The 23,806-nt window shown below is 39.0% G+C and overlaps 1 protein-coding gene across 2 annotated transcripts in view; it reads right to left on the bottom strand.

Moving 5' to 3' along the window:
• The window catches only part of LOC144678710 (TBC1 domain family member 14-like), an 81,205-nt gene that overhangs the window by 9,976 nt on the left and 47,423 nt on the right, over positions 1 to 23,806 (bottom strand). The window contains exons 4-11 of one of the 2 annotated variants that reach the window (XM_078538525.1): positions 16,407 to 16,525; positions 12,578 to 12,660; positions 11,855 to 11,972; positions 9,828 to 9,934; positions 6,171 to 6,251; positions 5,153 to 5,247; positions 3,291 to 3,362; positions 1,091 to 1,219 (exon numbers count right to left, since the gene is read on the bottom strand). In XM_078538525.1, the coding sequence (XP_078394651.1) occupies positions 1,091 to 1,219; positions 3,291 to 3,362; positions 5,153 to 5,247; positions 6,171 to 6,251; positions 9,828 to 9,934; positions 11,855 to 11,972; positions 12,578 to 12,660; positions 16,407 to 16,525 (804 nt within the window). The remainder of the gene's footprint in view (positions 1 to 1,090; positions 1,220 to 3,290; positions 3,363 to 5,152; positions 5,248 to 6,170; positions 6,252 to 9,827; positions 9,935 to 11,854; positions 11,973 to 12,577; positions 12,661 to 16,406; positions 16,526 to 23,806) is intronic. The other variant, XM_078538535.1, reaches the window with a different exon arrangement.

Raw genomic sequence — 23,806 nt, 5'->3', positions numbered from 1 at the left:
CTGCTCCTATTTTCAATGTTTCTATGTTTCTAAAAATGCATAACTACATGCATATTTTTAGCTTGAAAGTAATTGCTACAATTATCCTAAAATCAGTAAGTTTACCCAGTGACTCGAAGAGCCTTACACATTAGAAGGATCCCAGGTCCAATCTCCAAAACATGCTAAATTAGTTGATCTTGGGTACTGCTACTAACTGGCCTGAATACTCATGGGTTTGGGAGGGAAAACGATCCAAGGTTGCTATGCTAGAGTTGGTTGTACATCTTGGTTGAAACTAGAGGCAGTTGTGTACAAGGAGATATTCTCTACTCTTCTGACTCTCCCCCACCCCTCTCAAGCAATGAGTTCTGTTTTTCAGCACCTTCTAGAGATTGGTTGCAGAGGTGCAAGAACCTTTTGACCATCTCAGTTGGGGCTTGGCACATGGTATAATGCAGCAATTCAGTACTTTAAGCAGAGACTGGCTATGCTGTAAACAACTTGTCATGTTTTAATACTCTACACATTGTTAAGCAACATTTTTTTTTAAATCAAACCATTCAGTAATTTTTTAAAAACAATATTAAAATTTCTGTATACAATACCCACATTTCTATATTAAATCTTACTACTAAAAAGTTTCTGTATACGGTCAATTAGTTTCTCCACTATGTCATAAAGTAGGATTACAAAATTGCAAACAAAAGCAATCTGTAAACATCATATGCAGGGGTTCAGTTCATTAATACTGTATTGCATTGCAGACAAAATCTTGATAATTTGCTCTGTATCTAGTTCTATCCTTTCTTCTACCTTTCCATGTTTAATTAAAAAATCCTAGCTGAGAATGAATAAAACTTGCCCTTTTAAAAATAAAATTCTTTCATGCAATATGAGCATCACTGGCAAGGTCAGCATTTGTTGCTCATCCCTAATTGCTCTTGAGAAAGTGATGATGACCAGCCTTCTTTGGGCAAAATATTACTTAAATTCTGGTTCTGCCACTTAATCTCACAATTTAAAATGATAAGCTTATAAGCTTCCTTAGACAACTGGCGTTAGCCAAGGAACTTTCATAATGACAGGACTACGGCATTGAAATACTCACAAGGCCATGGTCCACACGAAAAAATGCCATTTGACATGGTTTATTCAATAAGTTAGCAAAGGCAATGAAGGCATCTGCAGTATCCAGGTTTAGAATTAACACAGCAGCAATGAATGACATTCCCTGTACCTTTTGAGAGATAAAATTCAGAGTGAACATGTAGTGGCTGTAATTTAGCCACATGAATAACTTTTCTACAGAAACAAATTACAAGACTAACTAAATCAGAAAATTGATCACAGAACAAGAGAAAACAGTTCAAATATTAACTTCAAAATCTTAAGATTGAATTATTGCTTTTAATTTACCCAAGTAACGTTTTAAATGCTGCACGTATAATTTAATGATTGAAGAAAACACAATACTATCTATGCCAATGTCACACACATTGTATATTGCTACTTAAACATTAGCACTAAACAAATTATAGTTTTACACTAAATCAAAATACTGTAAAGTATTTTTCACATGTAACTGACATTAATAAATTAAAGCATTTACAACACACTCAAGTGATACCCAAATATTTCATTTTCCCCTCCCAAAAAATTGCATACTTTTTTCAATTAGACACTGAGTTACTAATTGCATCCTAACCCAGCAGATACAACTAACTTCAGCTAAATACCTTAATGCCTCCTATACAAAATAATTTCTGATGTCACCATCTAGGTGGTACCTTGCTCTTCGGTGGTACCTTGCTCTTCAGTGGTACCTTGCTCTTCAGTGGTACCTTGCTCTTCAGTGGTACTTTGCTCCTCAGTGGTACCTTGCTCCTCAGTGGTACCTTGCTCCTCAGTGGTACCTTGCTCCTCAGTGGTACCTTGCTCTTCAGTGCTAACATAGTCCACAGGCAATCGTACAGTACAGTATTGAGGCAGCTTTTGTTCCATCCATTGCCAAGCAACAAAATTAGACCTAAAGCCCTCGTCACACTCTGATTTTTACGTTGAAACTTACAGAAGCAACACGAAGATCCTATTATAGAGCAGCTAAATTACACTTTTGAACCAACTAGTCAATCTTTGGTGAAACCACCTAAGCAGCTAATACTGGAGTACAACAGACCAACTCCAATATAACATGCTGGAACTAACATTATGGTACAGAAACAGGTGCATGCGATGATGCGCAGCAATTAAATTACCACTAAGTTTGACTTTCAGACGAGTTAACTCAAAAACCACACAGCAAAGTGTTAGCTAGTGAAGTGAAGAGGATACAGGCAATGGATATTCCAATTCCCTCTACTCAAAGTGTGAATGCCAACAAAGCAGAAGCAAGTTGGGAAGCACGTGTCACTCTTCTAAACCTATATATGAAAAGGTCCAAGATTTGGAGTATATCAGCATATTGACCCATTGGTCTGGATAAGCGAAATGACATGATTTAATCCTTCACACTCATATTAATGTTTTCAAAGTAACAAGGACATAAAAATTATAGTCACCACAAATAATAACACCACCAATTTTGGACAGAAGAAAAAGGTGCATTACTGTAACATTTGTAAACAGAAAGGATAAGATTTCTCATGTGGGCCTTTTGTCAGTACTGAAAAGATCTACACCTAAAATAGTAATTTGTTCTTTGTCTTGTCAACAAGCCTTCTGTGAATTTTCAGCATTTTAGTTTTATTTCAGATTTTCAGCATTTGCAGCTTTTAAAAATTGGCAACATTATGTCTCTCTCTTCTCATTGCATTTTCCCAAATGCTTACTTCTTCACCATGATCCTTCCCAAACAGACAACCTGCGCTCAGAGCTCTGCCAACATCACAAGGATGTATGAAGGAATTACAGTGATTGATTTGCTGGTTGCTCAAATTGCTTTGTCTTAGTTTGCCTTGGATTAAACTAGGAATTTGACTATTATTACGGGGAAGCACTCTCAACCTTCCTCTAGAGGTAGTGTGGATACTTCTAAGCTCATTATAGATTTGAAATCACACAAAGAAATCTGTTAACCATTGTAGTTCATTTAATTTTTAAACAACCTTCATTTATACAGTGCTGTTAGTGTAAATATCCTAAAGTGCTTTACAGGAGTGATATCAAACAAAATTTGACACTGAGTAACAGAAGGAAATATTTAGAGCAAGTGACCAAAAAAAATTGGTCAAAAAGGTAGTTTTTAAGGAAAATCTTAAAGGCGAGAGCAGTAGAGAGCTGAAAGCATGGCAAATATGTAAGAGACTTACATATCCTACATCAGGTCTGTAACAGGTGTATGCACCTAGAATGCTGTGTAGTACATCATAATATGGACCTCCCTGTGAAAATAATTAGATGTTAGTTTTATTCCAAAGTAATGAAAAGAGATATTTCAAGACACAATACCTATAGAAAAGATGGCAATACAAATATAATTTTAGTTAAAGGCTGTTGTAACAGGACTAACTTGAAATGGAATGCAGTATGTGAAGTTTCTTAAGTACATAATTTTAAAAATGGAGCCTGCTTAAAAACAGCACAATACTACAAAACATATAGAATTAAAAACAACATAGAACAATGCAGTACAGAAGGAAGTAATTTGGCCCATTAGAAAGCTGTTCTTATATCAATGATGTATGATGGCCTTTGAGCTTAAGTACAACAAGGAAAATTTGTAATTTCGTTAAAATGTCTTTGGAATCTGCAATTGTTTGTAAGATGTTCTGAAAAGACTTTTATTGGTTTGCATCAATTACAAAGGGAACAATTGTAATGTTCTTGGATAATAAATACTCTCCATGTAGCCTGGTGACCTTTGACATGGAAACAGTACCAACAGCAAGTTAAGGTACAGACGACATGTTGCCAGACACAAAGGAGAGCTTCAAGCAGAAAAGCTGGAGGTTGAAGGCCCAAATGCAAACATAAAGAGAAAGCAGATAGATACAGAAACAGGAATACACCAAACTCTTCTGAGGAGAAGCAGCAAATCCATCTCAGGAAGTCTTCTGTTCGGTGAATGGGAGACAGAAGCTTTTGGAGTTACTGTAAAAGATGGCTAAAAAGGTCTGAAAACTGGAAAGCTGTGCGGATTCCTGAGACACGCTAAAGAGCTGAGTGTTTTCCCAGAAGTGGCCAAACCATGAAAAGGGTGCTATTGGTTTGTTGGTTGAAACGGATTTCTGGACAGCTACGCCATCAGGACTGTCGTGAGCCAAGGCAGAGAGGGTTCTAGAAGTATGCCTTGCTGATGATAATCTTGGTCGTTAAACTCACACATGAAAGCTGTTGTTGGATAGACCATCCAACCTGCCCTGCAAGAATAAAGAACTGTATGCTGTGGAACTGTGTAGCTAGGTAATGCTTGTGGTTGCATGAGATGTATTTTGTTGTATCAACTGTTTAAAGTGAAATTTACCTTTTAATTTGAAGTATCATTTGCCTGTTAATTCATGTATAAGTTAATTCGGATTTGTGTTACAGTAAAAGTTGCAAAAAGTGAAATCTTGTTCGTAATTTCTTCTTTGGAGGTCATTTGGTAAATTTTGTTATTTTGGTTTACAGTTGCCCCATGGGGATCCAATAGATGACAATCATTGTTCAATGATCTAGCAAAGAACTGGACAATGGTGTTGCAGTTGTTAAAACTTTGCAGTTTATTACAGTAGAATTGGAAAGCCTATCTGGAAGATCAAATATATTTCTATAGAAGCAGAATAACAATAACTGCCTACATTTTAAGTTTCTACATTTTATACAATTCTGTGATGATAGAAAACTGGCTTTCATTATACAAAAAGATCTATGTAGGGAATTATGTCGATAGAATATTGGGGATATTTTTATACAAGCTCTGCAGTCCATCTTTGGAAATCACCAGGTAGAAGAGGGCTAAGAGACTGAGGTATGTTCTAATCATTAAATGTTCAACAAGTTAAAAGTCAAGTTAACAAGCTCAGTTTCCAGTATATTTTGTATCTGGACAATTGTTTGGACCTGTAATGATTCAGTACAGATATTTCCAAGACCAATCTACTGCGTGGACACCCACCATTTTAGTATCCACACATAGGTATGTGTGTACACATACCTCAGTTCCACAAATCAAAAGGTTGAAAACATTTACCTGCTGAAATATACAAAGGTTTGGAAAGGTGCGAGAAATGTCCAACTTTATGAGCTCCAGACTGGCTTCCCTGTCTGCTACAGATAATCCTAGGTCTGGAAAGTAGAAACATATACAATTATTCTATACCACATAACACATTGCTCAGTAGCTTAGTTTGTGATGCTGCAAAAATGAGAATCTTCAATGAACAACCAAATATTTAAGTATTGAGATACCAGAAAGGACATATTTTTTTAAACAATTCATTCACTGCTAACATGGTAGCTGATATATTTTTTTTAAAGAATATCAAGTATAATTTCCTATCTTTCCCAGTTAGGAAAAAAAAGTATTTCAATTTTACAAAAACTAATTTGATTTTTTTTTTGTTGACCATTAAGGAATTGAACAGGTTCGTTTCCAGTAGAGATTGAAGGTAGGGTTAGGTTTAAAATACTGTCCAGCAATCAAAGTGACTGGGCATCAAACCCAATCAAACCAGCAGACCATAAATTCAGTCTCTTCGGTCACCCTACCACTAGTGGTAGAGCTACAGTATTTGTTACATAGGCTGTTAGATGAAATCACTCAAAGAAGTTGGGCATGTGAGATCAGTTACCAACTCTGACTATCCCGTCCTCATACCAAGATGCATGGTGAGAAACTGTATAAAAAGAACCTCAATATAAGATACTAAACTGATAGTAAGGAAGGATTGAGCTTCAGACGCATTATCAAGCACTTGCTGAATGTTGCAGTCTGCTGTTGATGGCCTAACTAATCATTTAAAACTATTCTGTTCCCTTTTACATTTCTTGCTCTTCCCCCACCCCCTCATCCATTATGAAGACCTCCAAACAAGCCTAAGGGTTGACCCTCCCTTATTAATATCGACACTGAATGGTAGATGTTTAATTGATGTTAATATTGACTGCTTGCAGAAATGCAATATTTGTAACATTAACAAATGCGAAATGAACATACTACTTCAATTCAAGCCCCTCCAGGAGCATCATTAAGCACTCAAAACAAGTACCTTCACTGTCGACATCAGAGTGTGCCGTACTGAGAGATCTACATTTATCTTTAGCCCGAGTTAAGCAAATATCATACAGTTCTGAAAGACAAAATTATTTGAAAAGTGAATTTGTAATTTCTGAAGAAATTCAAACATGAAAAAGAATTCAATTTAAATTAAAAAGATTTCATTTAAGTGAAACAATTTTATATCACATTAGATGAAAATAGCATGCCAATTTCAGGAACAGGGCAAAGAAAGAAATACATATTACAATGTGCTTTAGAATCAAGCTGATCTCATTTTAGTTGGTGCATAACTAGATGCCTCAGAGAAGCTTGCTACCACAAAGGGTGGCTCTCAACAGAATACGAGAAACATAAATTACTTGTGTTACAAATACTCAAAAGCTTTGAAAGATCAGAAACCAGTCTTGCCTGTGTAGGGATGTACATATCACCCCAAAAAATGTCAAATCCATGTCAGTCAGGCAGCATCTGTGACAAACCTAAAAAGTTAAATGTTTTTCTCTCCACAGATGCTGCCTGGCCTGCAGAGTATTTCCAACCTTTTCTGTTTTTATTTCATATTTCCAACATCCTCCAGTATTTCGCTTTTGTTTTGTGTCAATTCATGTCAATGCTTTTCACTATCACAAAGATATTACATAATTGCAATCTAAGCAGCATAAATCTAGACTTCTGTTGCAAACTAGTTTGATACTGCGGCTTGAATAATGACATTTCACAGTGTTAAAGCAGAATTTGTTTGCAGCCAGCAGGTACAAGCTCAACAAGTGAAGGAGCAGTTCTGGACTTAGTTTTAGGGAATGAAGCTGGGCAGATGGAAGGGATATCAGTGGGACAACACTTTGGTGGTAGTGATCAGAATTCAGTTAGATTTACGGTAGTTATGGAGAAGCACAAAAATAGAAGCTTTGAATTGAGGAATGTCCCATTTTATTAAGTGGAGATGGAATTTGGCAAAAGTGGACTGGAAATGGCAGTTTGAAGGCTAAGTTTCAGCAGTGGTAGGCATTCAAGGAAGAGATAGAGGGTTCAGAACAAAGAAAAAGGATGGCACTCTCAAATCTTGAGCCCCGTAGGTGTCAAAGAGCACATCAGGCAGGATAAGGCAGAAAGAGAAGCTTGCCAGGTACCTAGCGTTTAATACTGTGGAAAACAGAGAGGAGTATAGAAAGTGCAGCGGTAAAATTAAAAGGGTAATTGGGAAAGCAAAGAGAGGTCATGAACAAATATTGACAAGTAAAATCAAGGAAAACCCAAAGATATTTTACAATTAAAAAAAAGGGGGTGGTTAAGGAAAGAGTTGGGCCTACTGGAGATCAAAAAGGAGCCTGTTGATGACATGGGCATGGTTCTTAAAGAATACTTTGCATTTGTATTCTCAAAAGTTGGGCATGATGCAGGCATTGTAGTTAAGGAGGAGTGTGAAATATTGGATGGAATAAACATAGCAAAAGGGAAAATATTAAGGGGTTTAATCTCTGAAAGTAGGTAAATTGCCTGGCCTGAATGAAACGTATCCCAGGCTGCTACGAGAAGCAAAGGAGAAAATAGCAGAAGCTGAGACCATCATTTCCCAACTCACTTGAGTTACAGTTATGGTGCTGGAGAACTGCTAACATTGTGGCGTTGTTCAAAAAGGAAGAAAGGGATAGCCCAAGTAATTGCAAGCCAGTCAGTCTAATCTTGGTGGTAGGCAAATTATCAGGAAAAATTCTGAGGGACAGTATAAATTGTCCTTTATAAAGGAATGCATTAATCAAGGGCAGTCAGCATGCTCAGGGAAGAGCACATCTGACTAACTTGATTGAATTCTTTGAGAAAGTAACCAGGAGGGTGGTTGATGCTAACACATTTGAGGCAGTGCACAGATAAATTTTAGCAAGGTTTTGACAAGATCCCACATGGCAGACTGGTCAGCAAAGTAAAAGTGACATGTTAGATCCAAAATTGGCTCAGTGGCAGGAAGCAAAGGGTAGTGGTCAATGGGTGTTTTTGAGACTGGTAGACAGCTTCCAGTGGTGCTCTGCAGGGCTCAGTACTACTTCCCTTGCTTTTTGCGGTGTATATCACTAAGTTGGACATAAGCATAGGGGGCATTAAGAAGTTCGCAAATTACACAAAAAATTGGCCGCACAGCTGCTAGTGATGAGGAAAGTTATAGTCTGCAGAAGATATCAACAGACTGGTCAGATGCACAGTAAAGTAACAAATAGAATTGAAGTCGAAGATGTATAAGGTGGTGGGGTGGGGAAAACAAACAAAGCAATGGAATACACAATAAATGGTAGGATACTGAAGTGCAGAGGAAGAGAGGGGCCTTGAAGTGAATCTCCACAGAAATCTGAAGGTGAAAGACAGGTAGAAAAGGCGATTATAAGGCTGCAAATGGGATAGTTTTCTTTATTAGTTAAGACACAGAATTTAAGAGCAGGGAAGTTATACTAGAACAGCATAAACCACTACTTAAGCCACAGCTAAAATACTGCATACAGTCCTGGTCACCGCAGTGCAGAAAGGGAGGCAATCACGCTAGAGAGGGTACGGAGAAGATTTACAAGAACGTTGCCAGGAATGGAGAATTTTAGCTATGAGAAAAGATTGTATAGACTGAGGCTGTTTCGTTTGGAACAGAACAGACTGAAGTGAGATTTAATTGAGCTGTATAGAATTGAGGGCCGAGATAAGAATGGATCGGAAGGATCCATTTCCATTAGCAGAGGTGTCAATAACCAGGGGGCATGGATTTAAATAATTGGCAAAAGGATTACTGGGGAGTTGAGGAGAAATCTTTTCACCCAGTGAGCGGCCAGGGTGTAGAATTCACAGCCTGAAAGAGTGAAGGCAGAAATCCTCATCACATTCAAAAAATACATGAGCATGTACTTCAAGTTCCGTAACCTACATGGCTACAAGACCAAGAGCTGGAAAGTGGGATTAGGAGGGATAGAGCCTTTTCAGACGGCACAGGCCTCCTCCTGCACTGTAAATTTTCTATGTTTCCATATTCTGTGAAACCAGTGCATTCGCCTGAAAACAGAAATTTTGAAACAGGGTAGGGAAGAAGAGTGAGAAACATATCACAGTTAATAGGATGAAAATAGAATAAACATTATATCACTATCACAAAACAACCAGAACTAACTCATAACTGGTAAATTGCACTGTATATGCCTTCTATGGTTTTAATCTGGTCCATAGTTACATTTCTCAAAAGCAGATCTCAACTTATAACCCAAGCCAGGAGACAGAAATATAATTCAGTGATTGAGACAGATAAGCTAGAAATGTAAACAGCAGGAAAATGGAAGGCATACCGCAAACAGGCAGGAAAAAGGATTGTAAGAGAACTTGTGTGTACAGGAAAGGTATGAAGATACAAAAAAAAGGGATAGAAACTCTCCTGGATTCAAGTATAATTTGCCGAACAGATCAGATACATCACCTCCCTCCTCATCCCATCCAGCATTCCAGTACTTCTCTCTAAACTTGCCCTCTCATCAGCTATATAAAACCATAGCAAAACATAATTTCTGATTTCTTTGAAATCAAAGCAGAGAGACTCACTAACATCCTTCTCCAGAAAACAGTGCAGATATGTTTTAAATTTATCTATACAATTACAGGTAGGTAGCTGTGCAACACTCACCATGAGTAATGTTTAAGTCATTGCCTATTGCCAAGCTCCACACTTTTCCTCTTACGCTTGGAGGAATACCTTGCCACCAGAGATCACGAACTTTACGAGAATGACACCTTCAGGGTTTTTTAAATTAAAAAAACTATTTCAACTATGGATAATAAATCTAAATAACTATAAATATACATACAAGAAACAAAGTCACTGTTGTTTTTCAAATGTTGTCCAGGATAAAGTTAAATTTTTAATAAATCCAAATCATGTCACTTAGCCAAAGTAAATGCCAGTGTTGCCCATGTTCAGATTACCTATGACAAACATTCCCTGAAAGAATTCCAACCTCATTCCTATCCCATTAGGAGAAATTTCCTGTGAGACTGTTTTTTTATTGAAATTTGCACCTTGCAAGAATGCTTCCTTTTGGACTGCATTCTCAGCTCCTTTACCAGATGAGGCAGCATTAAGACCAAATGATAGCATAAGTAGAGAGACATCTGAACTAAAAGATAAAATAGCTCCAGACCAAATTAGGGGGACGAAATAAAGGGTTGGGTCAGAGGAAGCTTTACATCCACAGGATGAAACTTAAAGGACAGTCTCTTATTGTTACAAGTCTTCCACCATTTCTCCTTTTCTTCCAAATGGCAGAACTGAGAAAAGTCATTAGAATGCAGAGCTTCTTAAAGGGGTCCTTTGTGGAAAATGCATTCCGTGTCCATTTGGCTATGGTAAAATGTGGCTCACTTTGATGCCCTCCCTCTTGACCAAATAGCCAAATGCCACTTGTTTTGAAGGCTTGCACTTGCAGAATGGCCAAACATGGCACTGAAACTCTACCTCGGCAGCAAGTGGGGCCGTAACTTTCTCGGAGTGGCAATCAGCGTCGGATTGTCACTCCGTGCCCACTTATCTATGCCAAATTTCTTCCTTGCCTGTCTCACCCGACCTTCCAACTCAGGCCGAGCAAGATCCAGGCAGCACAGCTGTCTCCGAAGTCCAGCACCATCGAATTGAAGGAGGACACGCCCCCTTTTTACGGTACTCGCTGCCGTAAAGCAGGTAAGTTTAAAGGTCCCATTGAAATTGACAGGCCAGGGAGAAGGTAAGTGCCTAAGGTAAGTGAAAAGGATTTTGAGGGATGGGGGTGTTCGGAGGTCAGGTGGGGAAGGGGAGATGACATTGGGGGGGATGGTCAGACATTGGAGGGATGTGAATCGTACATTCACGGGGCTGGAATTTTGGCGGGGGGGGGGGGGGGGGGTGAGAGTTGGGCATGGAGGGTCCGGTTGGGGAGGGGGGGTGGTCATAGTTGAGCCCATGGGTAGGGGATGTTGGGTGAGGAGTCCTGTGCGGGTGGGGGAATCCATGGGTGGGGGGGGGCACGGTCAGCGGGTGGGGAATACCGTGGGGGGGGGGGGGGCTCGGTTAGTCAGAGATGAGGGAATCCCCTGTGTGTGTGTGTGTGTGTGTGTGGGGGCGGCGGGGGGGGCGGCAGCGGGAGTTGGGGCTGTGGGGATTGGTCTGGTCTTTACAGTATTTACCCAGAAGTTAGAAGAGGTAACTATTGGTGTAACCCTGGCGGAACTATCCGAAGTTTGCGATTTAAACTGCATTTCTGCAATTGCCACGCAAACCCTTACCTGGGAAGTTCCCAGAGGGATTCCCCAGCGCATCTCTGGGGTGCCCCCCCCAAACCCGATGCTGGGGAGCTCAGAGGTTATGGCCCATTAGCTCTTTTAACAAAAGAGTGGGAAAATTCAGGAAAAAATGAAAACAATTCATGTCTTACTGAAATGACAATTAAATTAGTAGGGAAAGTAACCGATAAATTTAAGTGTGTTATATGGTTGGGAGAAATTTCGGAGTTTTAATCTCCTCTTGTCATAAAAATCGCAAGATAATGAATACTTTATTTAAAGAAAATTCTACATCCAGTATGTAGTCCACACAACAGTGCCAAAAATCTAATGAACATTCACACAAGCCATCTTAATATTAAAGCAAAGTTAAAGAATTTTCCTTTGTTCCTCACTCACATAGCCTCCCAGTTCGGTAGGATTTCATTGTTCCAGGTAACCACAGCATTACCAATAGTTTCTTCCAGTTTACACCTGTCTTCAAGCAGCTTCCTTCGCCTCTGAGCATCCTTTTGTTCTACGCGGAACAACAAAAGCTTAATATAATATTCAGCAATTTGAAGGCACTTTCCTATACAAACACCTTAAGAACAGTGACATTCTATAAAAAGAACTCAAATTCAAGTCTTTGGCTCAAAACAATTCAACAGAAAAAGTTATCATCCAAGCACTTTAATAGATGATCTGCACAAACTTCTGATCAACAAGATGCCCAAAACCTCAGTCTATTTTTCATTCACAAACATTACCAACTATGAATACATCTTTAATTGCAGAAAATGAGCATACAGTATAAAATCTTAGGAGTGACATTGACCTAACCTGCCTGGCTGAAAACTGACAGGATCAGACACTGGATGCCTATTTTGTACCCACTGGTCAATGGAAAGTAAAATGGATTTAATCCCAGCATTTCCCACCAGGCAGTTCAGGTTAAGTTTATTATTGAAATGCAGGGGCAGGAGAGGTTTTAAAAAAAAGAGACCCCAATTTTGAAAAGAAACCTGGAATAACAGAATACTGCTTCACATCACCTAGGCATAAAACTTAGCATATAGACAGCTCCCTGAAAACTGCCACAAAAATACAGCTATACAATAATGGAGAAAACTAGCATTTAACCTCGTTTTTTCGCTTGAGCCACCATTTCCTCGTACTGTTGTCTGTGTTTCTGAGCTTCTTCTGCAGGTTTTGCAGGGAGATTCCTGAGGACAAATAAGAGTAGTTACTCAGTGCTTGTTAACTTACCAACGATTGTAACAGTTCAAAATAGAAAACAGGCGCAATGAACATTTGGATCCAAGATATATAATCAGTCTCCAGCAAAGGTACAACTAATTCAGCAACTGACATGTATTTGAATATGATGTAGAATACAAAACTGCTTTTTAACTGTCATTCCTATATTAACTTTAAGCCTGAGCGTATAGAATATGCAATAGTGCATCAAATGTAACTGTGTAGTAATAAAATTATAAAACAGCTTAGACTGAATTTTGTATTTTTAGCTTAAGAAATTCAGTAACTTGATACAGATGCAAGAGTGCGCTATAATCAACCAATGAAACATAGCAAGCAAGAGATGTCTCCATAACACAGGAGAAGAGGGAACCAAGGAAGAAAAAAACAAAACGCTCACAATCTCCTTATTGCTCTCACTCAACTACTCACAACCCCTTCTTTCACTACTCTACTCGAAGAAAGCAACAAAGATAGATTTGAACAGCGCATTACATCTCCCTGGACATTCCAAAGTACTTTACAACCAGTGAAATACTTTTGAAGTGCAGTATCTAAGCAGAAGGTTGTTCACAAGGCCCATGAAGGACCATGAGATAATGACCAATTTGGTGGTTATTGTTGGTCGAGCAGGATAGCATAACAAGTCCACTATCCTTCCAGTAGTCATGGGATCTTTTAAATGCACCCAAGGTAGTGACTGGGCCTTCATTTTAACACCTCATTCAAAAATCAACCCAGCAAGGCACCACTCCCTTAGTAGTAGGCTGAATTATCAATCTAAGTTATCTGCTCAACTTTTGTAAAGGGAATTCAACCCACCGATTCCACATGCCCCAACGGATCCCCAATATGTTTCTCCCTAATTGTCACCCTGCAACTCATTTGCCCATCCACCAAACTATTACATCCTTTCCAAATTGAAACTGAAGCCATCGGAGAATTAGGCTGAAGCCCTTCCAACAGCACTGCAGTAGAGTCAGCAAGCCATCATTCAAGTGAAAACAGAATTACCTGGAAAAACTCAGCAGGTCTGGCAGCATCGGCGGAGAAGAAATCAGTTAACATTTCGAGCCTTCATGGCCCTTCGGCAGAACTGAAGCATAGTTAGAAGAAGGAAGAAATATAAACTGGTTTAAGGTGGGTTTGGTGGGGGGGGGGTGGGGGGGTGAGAGAGAGAGAGAGAGAGAGAGACATTGAGGGTGTGGTGATTGTGGAGATGAGCAGATAATCAAAAGATGTCACAGACAAAAGGGTCAAAGAGGTGTTGAAGGTGGTGATATTTGTCTAAGAAAAGTGCTAATTAAGAATGGAAGACAGGATATTCAAAGTACAGCTCTAGTGGGGGTGGGGTGGAAAGACTAACAAGGTTTTAGTTTTAGATTTAAAAATAATGGAAATAGGTGGGGAAAGAAGAATCTATATAAATTATTGAAAAAAAAGGCCGGGGGGGGGTGGGGGGGTGGAGAAACGGGGTGGGGATGGGGGGAGGGGGAGTTTAAGATCTAAAGTTGTTGAATTCAATATTCAGCACGGAAGGCTGTAAAGTGCCTAGTCGGAAGATGAGGTGCTGTTCCTCCAGTTTGCGTTGGGCTTCAAGCCCAACGCAAACTGAAGGAACAGCACCTCATCTTCCGACTAGGCACTTTACAGCCTTCCGGGCTGAATATTGAATTCAACAACTTTAGATCTTAAACACCCTCCCCCCATCCCCACCCCATTTCTTCCCCCTCCCTTTTGTTTTTTTCAATAATTTATATAGATTTTTCTTTTCCCACCTATTTCCATTATTTTAAAATCTAAAACTAAAACCTTGTTAGTCTTTCCACCCCACCCCCACTAGAGCTGTACTTTGAATATCCTGTCTTCCATTCTTAATTAGCACTTTTCTTAGACAAATATCACCACCTTCAACACCTCTTTGACCCTTTTGTCTGTGACATCTTTTGATTATCTGCTCACCTCCACAATCACCACACCCTCAATGTCTCTCTCTCTCTCTCTCCCCCCCCGACCCCCCCAACCCACCTTAAACCAGTTTATATTTCTCCCTTCTTCTAACTATGCTTCAGTTCTGCCGAAGGGCCATGAAGGCTCGAAACGTTAACTGATTTCTTCTCCGCCGATGCTGCCAGACCTGCTGAGTTTTTCCAGGTAATTCTGTTTTTGTTTTGGATTTCCAGCATCCGCAGTAGCTTTTAGCTTTTTGTTTTCATCATTCAAGTGTCTTGTCAATCATTTTCATCTCATCCCCTCAAGATTTGATTCTGCACAAGTAATTTAACAAACACTTTGGCTTATTATCCCATAATTCTGCATAGTTTATTTAACAATTTAAAAAATAAATCCAAGAACCTTGAGCCTTAATTTAAGCTAAGTATTTCTTTTGGTGAGGGAATTGAAAGAGTATCAGGGAGTACTTGTTTCTCAGTTCTACTAAACATCTGTGCTATAAATACTTGCTACAGCATCTCTTGAGAGCATTCAATAACTTGCTATTCAAATGATTCAAAACAATTCTGACTCAACATAAGTGTTCAACAAGTGTTAACTTTGTCCTAATAAAGCTGGATGCAAGAAACTAATGGTTTAAAAGTTACATTATCACATTGTTTACCTTCAGCTTCCTACCTGCTATCTCCCCAAAGGCATCACTCACTGGGGCATGTTGCCATAGAGAGAAGCACCACTGGTACCACAACATGGCATCCTTTACATGCAAGCATAAGCAGAGTGTCAGCAGGCTATTTGACCATTAGAGCATCATAGCCAATCTCAATCTCAACTTCAACCACTGTCTACACGAAAAACGTGAGGGAACTCTAGATGAATAGTAGCAACCCTGGTTGATGGTTATTGCCTCTCACCTAAATCAAATATGTTGAAGTTAAACAGTGTCCCAACAATGAGCACAAAAGTTTGGCAGGCCAGGCAGTGAAATTCCACTGTGCTACGGTCTAAATGGCTCTGTACCACACTGAGTAATGATTTATTCATTGAGCTGTGTAGAATTACATGATATAGCATTGGTTTGCCACAGTTTTTAAATACATTTCTCCTCATCACTGTGACAGATGGCACCTCCTGGGGTACAGTTTCGTAGGAAGCTGGTCAGTCTCAAACAGATTGCTTATCTTATCACCTCTTAGGTTAGATGATGAATGCATTCAGACAGTTTAATCACAAGGGCATCGCAGCCAAACCTATTTTTGTGCACCTCTATATCCACACACTCGGTAATTAAAATCTGAAAGCTTTGAGTTATTATAATCATTTGGTCTATGCAAAGTGGATCTATTAACTCATTTTCAATAATCAATATGTAGAATATAGTAAATTAGCATTAGAGCTTTGCCACCAATTTTGTATTTATCCGTCTTCAATATTCTCTATAAGTATAATGGATAAATAACTTAACTTCAAACTTTGGAACTTACCATCCCTCCCCCTTCAAAAAGAGGGCTAGAAAAACTTGGTGTCAATCCAACATTTCACTTTTTAGGTCTTCACACAATGAAAAGATAGTTTGGTATTTTACAAATAGGAACATACAACAAGCCAATTTGGCAATGTAGTCAAAAAAATAAACTCAATCTGATCTTAACACTATCTAGTTTCATCTCATACATCACAGGGGAACAGGAAGTACTTTAGGGTATACAATCTTCTTGCAGTTGAATTTTAAAAATGAGAGAAAAGGTTAGGTTCTTACGCTGGCCTATCCTCAAGGATAAGTGCTGTTGTGGAGAGAGGCTCGAAGTCAAGGTTTTTCCTCACACTCTGATTCGGAGAGGGAGACTTCTGGGCTCTCCTAGATCTTTCTTCATATTCCTGTATAAAGTAAATAATTTACTTTTATCTCCAAGACTACTAACTAATGTTAAAGTTTATAAGCCATAAACCAAATATTATCTTCAAGTAAATGCTAGCAATTACTATAAATTAGTCTACAACAGACCCAAACATGTCTAGGAAAAATAATATGACACTCTTCTGGATGCAATTTGTGCCAGAATCACGGGGCTGAATTCTCCCCCCCTCCCCCATCAGGGGGGTTGTGAGGGGGCGGGCGGGAACGAGCGCGAACCCGATCGGCACCCCTGATCGAGTGTGCGCCATTTTACGTAGGTGGGCCAATTAAGGCCCACCCAGTGTGACGCACACCCAGAAGCGCTGTGTGCTCCCAGTGCAGGCGAGGGAGATTCCGAGTCGGGGCCTGCGCTCTTTCGTGCACACGAGGGTGCCTCAGGGAGATTAGTTTAAGTTGTGAAAAATGTAATAAAGGTAAAAAAATATTTAAGGACATGTCCCCTCATGTGAGCTGGGACATGTCCATTAATTTTTTCAAAAAATTATTTAATTAATGAACCCCTCATGAAACCTCATCCCGCCCGTGGCTGAAGTTTCATGAAAAATGCGAAGGTCGCCTAGGCCCTTCTCCTGCCCACTAACCTTAAGGTTGGATGGGCAGCATTCTTAACAGCTTTAATTACTTTGTTAATGGCTTTAATAGGCCTTTGACAGTTCGGCGGGCGCGCAGCTGACGCAGCTGCATGCCCGCCGAACTGACAATCTAAATGACGCGTGGTGATGTCGGGACGCCCGCCTGACATCACTGCGCGGTATTTTACATGTCAGCGAACGGGCCCCGCCCCCCGACAGACAAATTCTTCACACTGTGTCCAAAGCAGAAACTCTACCCATGTTTAGTGGCTCCACGAAGACCAGCAAGTGTCAGGGCTAGTCAGATTTTTTTAAAAAGCATCTTCTGGGATACCCATCTTAAAAGATCTGGCAAGTTTATCTTGATGTTCCATCGAGATTTACTAGAGAAAGTGTTTGGGAATGCCAAGGTTCCTGGCTTATATGGTTCTCTAATGCAAAATAGTGAAACCTACTCCTCACTGCTGACAGCAATGGAGAAGTATAAATATTGCATGATCAGTTTAGGTTACTGCAAATTATCACACGTAGTAGGAAGTGGAATGCAGAAGTAGCTAAAGACAATGCCTGCCCAAGGGTCTGGGTGGTGACTGAAGCTATGTAACTTGAGAAGCAAAATTTAGGATCGAGACATATGGTGGGGTACAGCGAGATACAATGAAGTCAGATTTAGTCATTAAAAAGGCAAAGGCATCAGAGTTAGCAGCCCAGATTACAACAGTGATCGGTCTTAATACAGTGCTTAGATTAAATAAAAACTATAAAATTCAATTTCATAGTCACAGTTGCGGATCACAAGTGCAGATGGATTAAGCTTTATAATCAAGTCAACCTCTGATATTTGTCAGCACTAGCTAATATAAAGAAATAGCTCTCCTTGAGCAAGGTGTGCAGTATGTACAGTCAAACAGGCATGGTATCCTTTAGCTAGAGTGGGAGACATGGTAGAGAATATTCCGGTGAACTATTCGCATCAGCTCTGAAGCTAGTAATTTGGGTTTCAGCTGGCAGCACTTCTACTATTTTCTTCCTTCAAACTGATTTTTGATCCAGTTTGCTATTTTACCCTTGCTTCCATGCACTTTAATCTTCTCTAGTAATCCCATGTGATACCATACCAAAGCCTTTCCTCAGGTTCATATCCACCACATCCAGTGCAATTATCCCATCTACAATGCCTGTAATTGTCCCCAAGAAATTCTATTAGGTACATCAAGCAGGATCACCCATTTTGAAGCATGTGATGGCTACTTCTAACTATTTTCCCTTTATCTAGATACGTGAGGTAATTTCATTGTTAAAGTCTCATTGGTTCATAGGAACCAAGCAAAAGATGCCGATCTCCAATGAAATAAATGATAAGCTGCAATCAGAAGATGGAAACAATTATTTTAGTTGGGAATATTTAATTACAATTCAAGTTGCTGGGAAACTGACTACTTGGACAACAATGGCACATTTAAACAGATTGGAATACATATCATTTTTTTCAAATAATCGACCACAAATTACATCTAAATGTTTAATTTGAAATGTTCATTTATTCATTTTAGCTAAAACAGCAACAGGATACTTGAGGAATGGCAGTTCAGGCTATGCATAAGGATTCCATCTGGTCATGCTCAATGGTTAATTATGACAGAAAAAAGAATGTAATAAGGTGAATTCCTATACCAAAGCCGTTTACAGTCTTACAAATTAGACACAAATGCTGAGAACAGGACTATCTGGTCTGAATACCGATCAATTACTTACAAATATTTATTGAGGGAGAAATGCTAAAACCCAAAAGATCATGCAAGCAAAGTATTTTGTTTGGGAATATAGCTTCTGACTTCCCAATAAGACTCAAAGGCAAAATTGAGTGAAATCTTTTTTTCTTCAACCACCCACAAACATACTCCCCAGCACAGATCATATAGCATCAATCAGGAGAAGAAACCCAAAGTGAATTGTTATTTTCTTTAACTCAGTAGGTACTGAAGGCAATTGTGCTGCCGTTATTGCCTGGTCAAGCACAGTTATGTGAACACAGGAAGCTTCTGCACCTTATGTCTCATCACATAGTGGAACTTATAAACTGAGCCAATTAGGAAGCTAGACTGTGTAACTTTAATGGCTGAACTAGTTGCGTCTCTATCACTTCAGCCACCCAGCAAGCAGAAACCTACATAATTCATCCTAATGGAGCACAGAGGTGTAAATATCCATCTGGCAGACAAGCTTCCATTCTATACTCTTCTCATTACCTAAAGTAAAGAAACACAAATAAAAAAGAAAAATGCCTGTAGTGACCACATTTCCCACAAAACCTTCAACATTGCACATTTCAACAATGTTACCCAAACAGCTTTTAAGAAATCAGTAGATGAGTCCATTTTTATTCTCCTGTCCTAATTTTAATACCTTTTAGTCATGGCTAATCAGCTTGGGCACAGCCCACATTTCATTAAAAAAATTATTTCCAAGAGACCGACCAAGACACTTTGACAAAATCTAATGATCACAGCCAATCTGTTAAGAAAGCTGAAATTATCCCCGGCCGGTTGCAAAATAGTAAATCAATCCAAAGTTACTTAATCAGAAAACTTAAAATACATCATAGTACATTGAAAATCTACATGAATCAAATAATAACACACTTTAATCAGGATTGATCAAATATATCAGGTTTTCAATTTTATCTTAACATTCTGCTTTACTTTGTTTTTTCCCCCACAAATATTGAGTCTAGTGTGCTTTCTTAATTGATGCATCATGTTCAATACTTTTCTTGAAGTCAAACAGCTTCAAGACAAGATATACTATCACAATACATGCATAACCTGCAAATGCAATTAAAAGAAATTCATTCTCATACACGTCACAGATAGAAAAGTGCTTCACTATTTATAATGGCATGTAGTAAATTAATCTATTCTTGATTCTACAAATGTGGTTCTGAACTACATTTAAAGCATATTAATTCCCATATACTGACTGCATCCGTTGTATCATCTCCCTTTACCCTCCCACTTATTTGCATGACAGCGCCCTGTTGAAGTAAATAATACGTCAACACTACTATTAGATTTACTAGGTATCCCCTTTAAACAGATGGCTACCTTTTTTCACCTACTGAAGCATGGAAATACAAACTTAAATTGTTAAATGATTGCCATTGCACAGGTTAACTATATGCATAGCAAACAAACCAACTTATAAATTTTATATTTTTATCAGTTTGTGGAGAAGAAAAAAATATGAATTCAATTTGAATGAAATATAGTACTAAGCAAGTATTTAATATGGTAAGGTTAACACATACACTTAATCATTGGTACCAAGTTCAACACAAAGAAAATGCACAAGGTACCCTGCTGAAAATGAACTTGATCAATAAAGACTTACAAAATTTGATAAAGTAATTCTAGGGTTCATGACTTTCTCCATACATTCAAGCAGTGCCATTTCTATCCGCTCAGAAAGATTCCCTCCCCATGGAAGTTGGGAACAAACCATGATTCAAATCTTCATGAAATGAAGCTGAAAGCAGCGTCAACTACAAAACGATTCATCATTGTTCCTGGTGTATGCCGAGCACAACAGGAAGAAAAGCTGGATCAAAAAAAACTTATTTATAATAATTTCAATACCTATAGACTGTAATTAAAGGAAGCGGTCTTGCATAAACAATAAGCGTTCTAACAACACTGCTTTAAGGTGTGTACTTACCATGAAAGCTGGCCTCAGAACAATCCAGGGGAGAGCAACAATGAAAAGCCTTCATTATGTGCCTTAAAGCTCAAACGGCTTTTTCTTTCAAGAACACGACAGCATTTGGGGCTAGCTAACTCATCTGTCGTGACTTTCCCTCCCTCTCTCTCCCAGTTCATATCACTGCAAGCATAAAATCACTGAGATCTGCAGTTAACCACCGTCAGTGAGGAAAAAGGCTGCAGCCATATTAATCATCTGCAGAGAGGAAACATCCAATCAGTTCTCTCAGATTTCTCCTGTAATGCCTTAGCCTCGTATCATGGCTAGGAAAGCGTCAGGTTAAAATTAATTCGACATGGCCTCCTAGATTTGTATACAATTGCTGATGTACCATAGTAGCACAGCAGAGGATTAAGCTAAAATCCCGACTGCAAAGGCCTATCTTAGAGAGAAAGTATTTAATCAAACAGTCAGATTCAAGTGACCCTTGAAAATAATGGTGGCAATTTTATAGTTGATATGCAAGAAGAAAAAATCTGGATTCCCAAAATTTCTCTGCATCAAACAAAATTTTGAACCAAGTGCCAGTATACAAAGTCTTTTCTGATCAATTTTAAGCCTTTAACTGATAATTGTACATAAAATTGTACAACGTACTGTATTGCATAAATCACAAAAAGCTAATCAGGTTCCCTGTATGTTAATATAATAAAGACAAAGACAAACAAGTGAGCACCATCAGCTGGGGACCAAATCTCATCCCATTGATCAGAGACAGGGACAAGGAAAAGTTAGGGTGAGGAGGCACTTGCCTGCCTTAAATACCCAGTGATGGTAATAAGCCCAAGAATCAAATTGAAGAAATTGATAGATAACACCAAAATCGATTTACAATAATATACAAATATAGTTCCCGTTTTGGCTGAAACAGACTGGAGGATGCCTCCTCACCCTGCCCCTGAGTGTGGAAGGCAATGACAAATCACCACTGGGAAAAAACTGCCAAGAAAAATGGTTCATGATGAAACATTAGTAAACAATGAGCCAAGAAGAACCTGTTTTCAGCCAGATACACATGAAGAACAAATTTATACCTCCAGATAAATAAAAAAAAGTTAATCTCCTGCACTAAAATTCAAACTGGCCCCTGAACAGGATCTTGGCCATTAATTTGTATACGAGTTTGCCGTTCACCATCTACAAAGCCCCTTTGCCTTTCCGACTACTTTGGATCCCTGAAGATACATCGGTCAAAAATAAGCCATAACAAAAAAATTTTTTAAATGTACACGAAATTCAAATAGATGTTTGTATTTAAATCCTGGGTTTCAAGTCTTTTCATTGAACTGAGGCATTCCCTCACTTACGAGTGATTATAATAAACATTTATGCATTAAGGTCTGCCTGAACAATACCAACATTTTATTTATATTCTAATATGCATCAGCCAGACCAATAATTTCTTTAATTGAACGTCATACATATACTTCAACAAGAACGCAAGCAATAAAATTAAAATTGGATTTCCAGCAATTGCAGCTTCTTTCTTTTTGTATTAAACTATGATTTCCTTTCACCAAAAAAGGTGTCATGTGAACGAGAAACAAGAAAAAAAAGTGTTCCTTCAAGAAAGATTTAGCCCCGGAAGGGGCTTTCCGTTAATTAATGACAGAAGATAGATTAAATTTCTTGTTCAAAAATTGATGAGGCACTTGGGGCCCATGGGGCATGGGATGAGGATAATATATAGCATAAATTGAGGATTCGTTAACAAGACAGTAAACAGGTCATTTTTGGATTGGTAGACTGTAACTAGCTGGATACTGTAAGGTCTCACCAATTTACAATCTGTATCAATGACTCAAACGAGGGGACTGAGTGTAACATATCCAATTTTTCCTAGGATAAAAAGTTAGGTGGGAAAGGGAAGCTGCAAGGAGGATGGAGAGGGACGACTAAGGGATACAGACAGGCTGTATAAGTGGGCAACATGGTAGATGAGTTACAATGTGGAGAAATGTGCAGTACCTACTTTGGTGGGAAAAACAGAAGAGCAGAATATTTTTTCCAACGTGAGTGACTGAGAAATGTTGTACAAGGACACATGGGTGCCCTTGCCTTTCTGGGAATGCAATAAAGGATCACTAGGCTTATCCCTGGGGTCAGAGGGTTGTCCTGTGCGGACAGATTGAGTAGACTGGGCCTATATTCCCTAGAATACTAGAGAATGAGAAGTGATTCAATTGGAGCATATTCTTAAAGGGCTTGACAGCGTAGATGAAAAAGGATGCTTCCCTGTCTAGAACTGGAGTTCACAGTCTCAGAATAAGGGGTCAGCCATGTCAAACTGAACTGAAGAGAAATTTCTTCACTCAAAGGTTGTGAAGTTTTAGAATTCTCCACCCCAGAGAGCTGAGTGCTCAGTCATTGAGTAAACTGAACACAGATGTTATGGACAGGGGTGGCAGAGAACTGAAACCCATTTACCCTTTCCACTACTGTCTATAATCAGTGTGGTTTTGGAAACAAAGGTGTGCGCGTGTGTGTGTGTGTGTGTGCGCGAGCCCCCTTGAGCATGCAATTTGATTAACAGCAATAAGCTTTTGCGAATTTAAATAAAGAGAATTATTTATTCATGCATTCACCTTGAAAGTCTAAACGCTACGTCATTCACTCAGCATTCTCTCTCTCTCCACACACACACACTTGAGAGGAATTATAGTTGGGGAGAATAGTGCATTTTTACAAGTTGTAAACAAGAGTAATTAACAGTTCACGTGTTTGGTTCAACTTGGAAGGTTCATCATTGCGGGCCTGTTAAAGAAATGAGTTCTTGAGCCGGATATCAGGATTATTGCAGGATTTCTCAAAGAGATGATATTCCGCAGGTTCACAAGGTTAGGCACAGGGTCAGGCTGGGAGGCGTTTTTAAGATGTAGCAGCCTCAAAGTTTAAAAAGGCTTCATGTTA

The sequence above is a fragment of the Cetorhinus maximus genome, chromosome 1 (assembly GCF_964194155.1).
Source record: "Cetorhinus maximus chromosome 1, sCetMax3.hap1.1, whole genome shotgun sequence".
Classification (NCBI taxonomy): Eukaryota; Metazoa; Chordata; class Chondrichthyes; order Lamniformes; family Cetorhinidae; genus Cetorhinus; species Cetorhinus maximus.
Note: the sequence above shows the minus strand (reverse complement) of the source record. Positions and strands in the feature narration are given on the sequence as shown.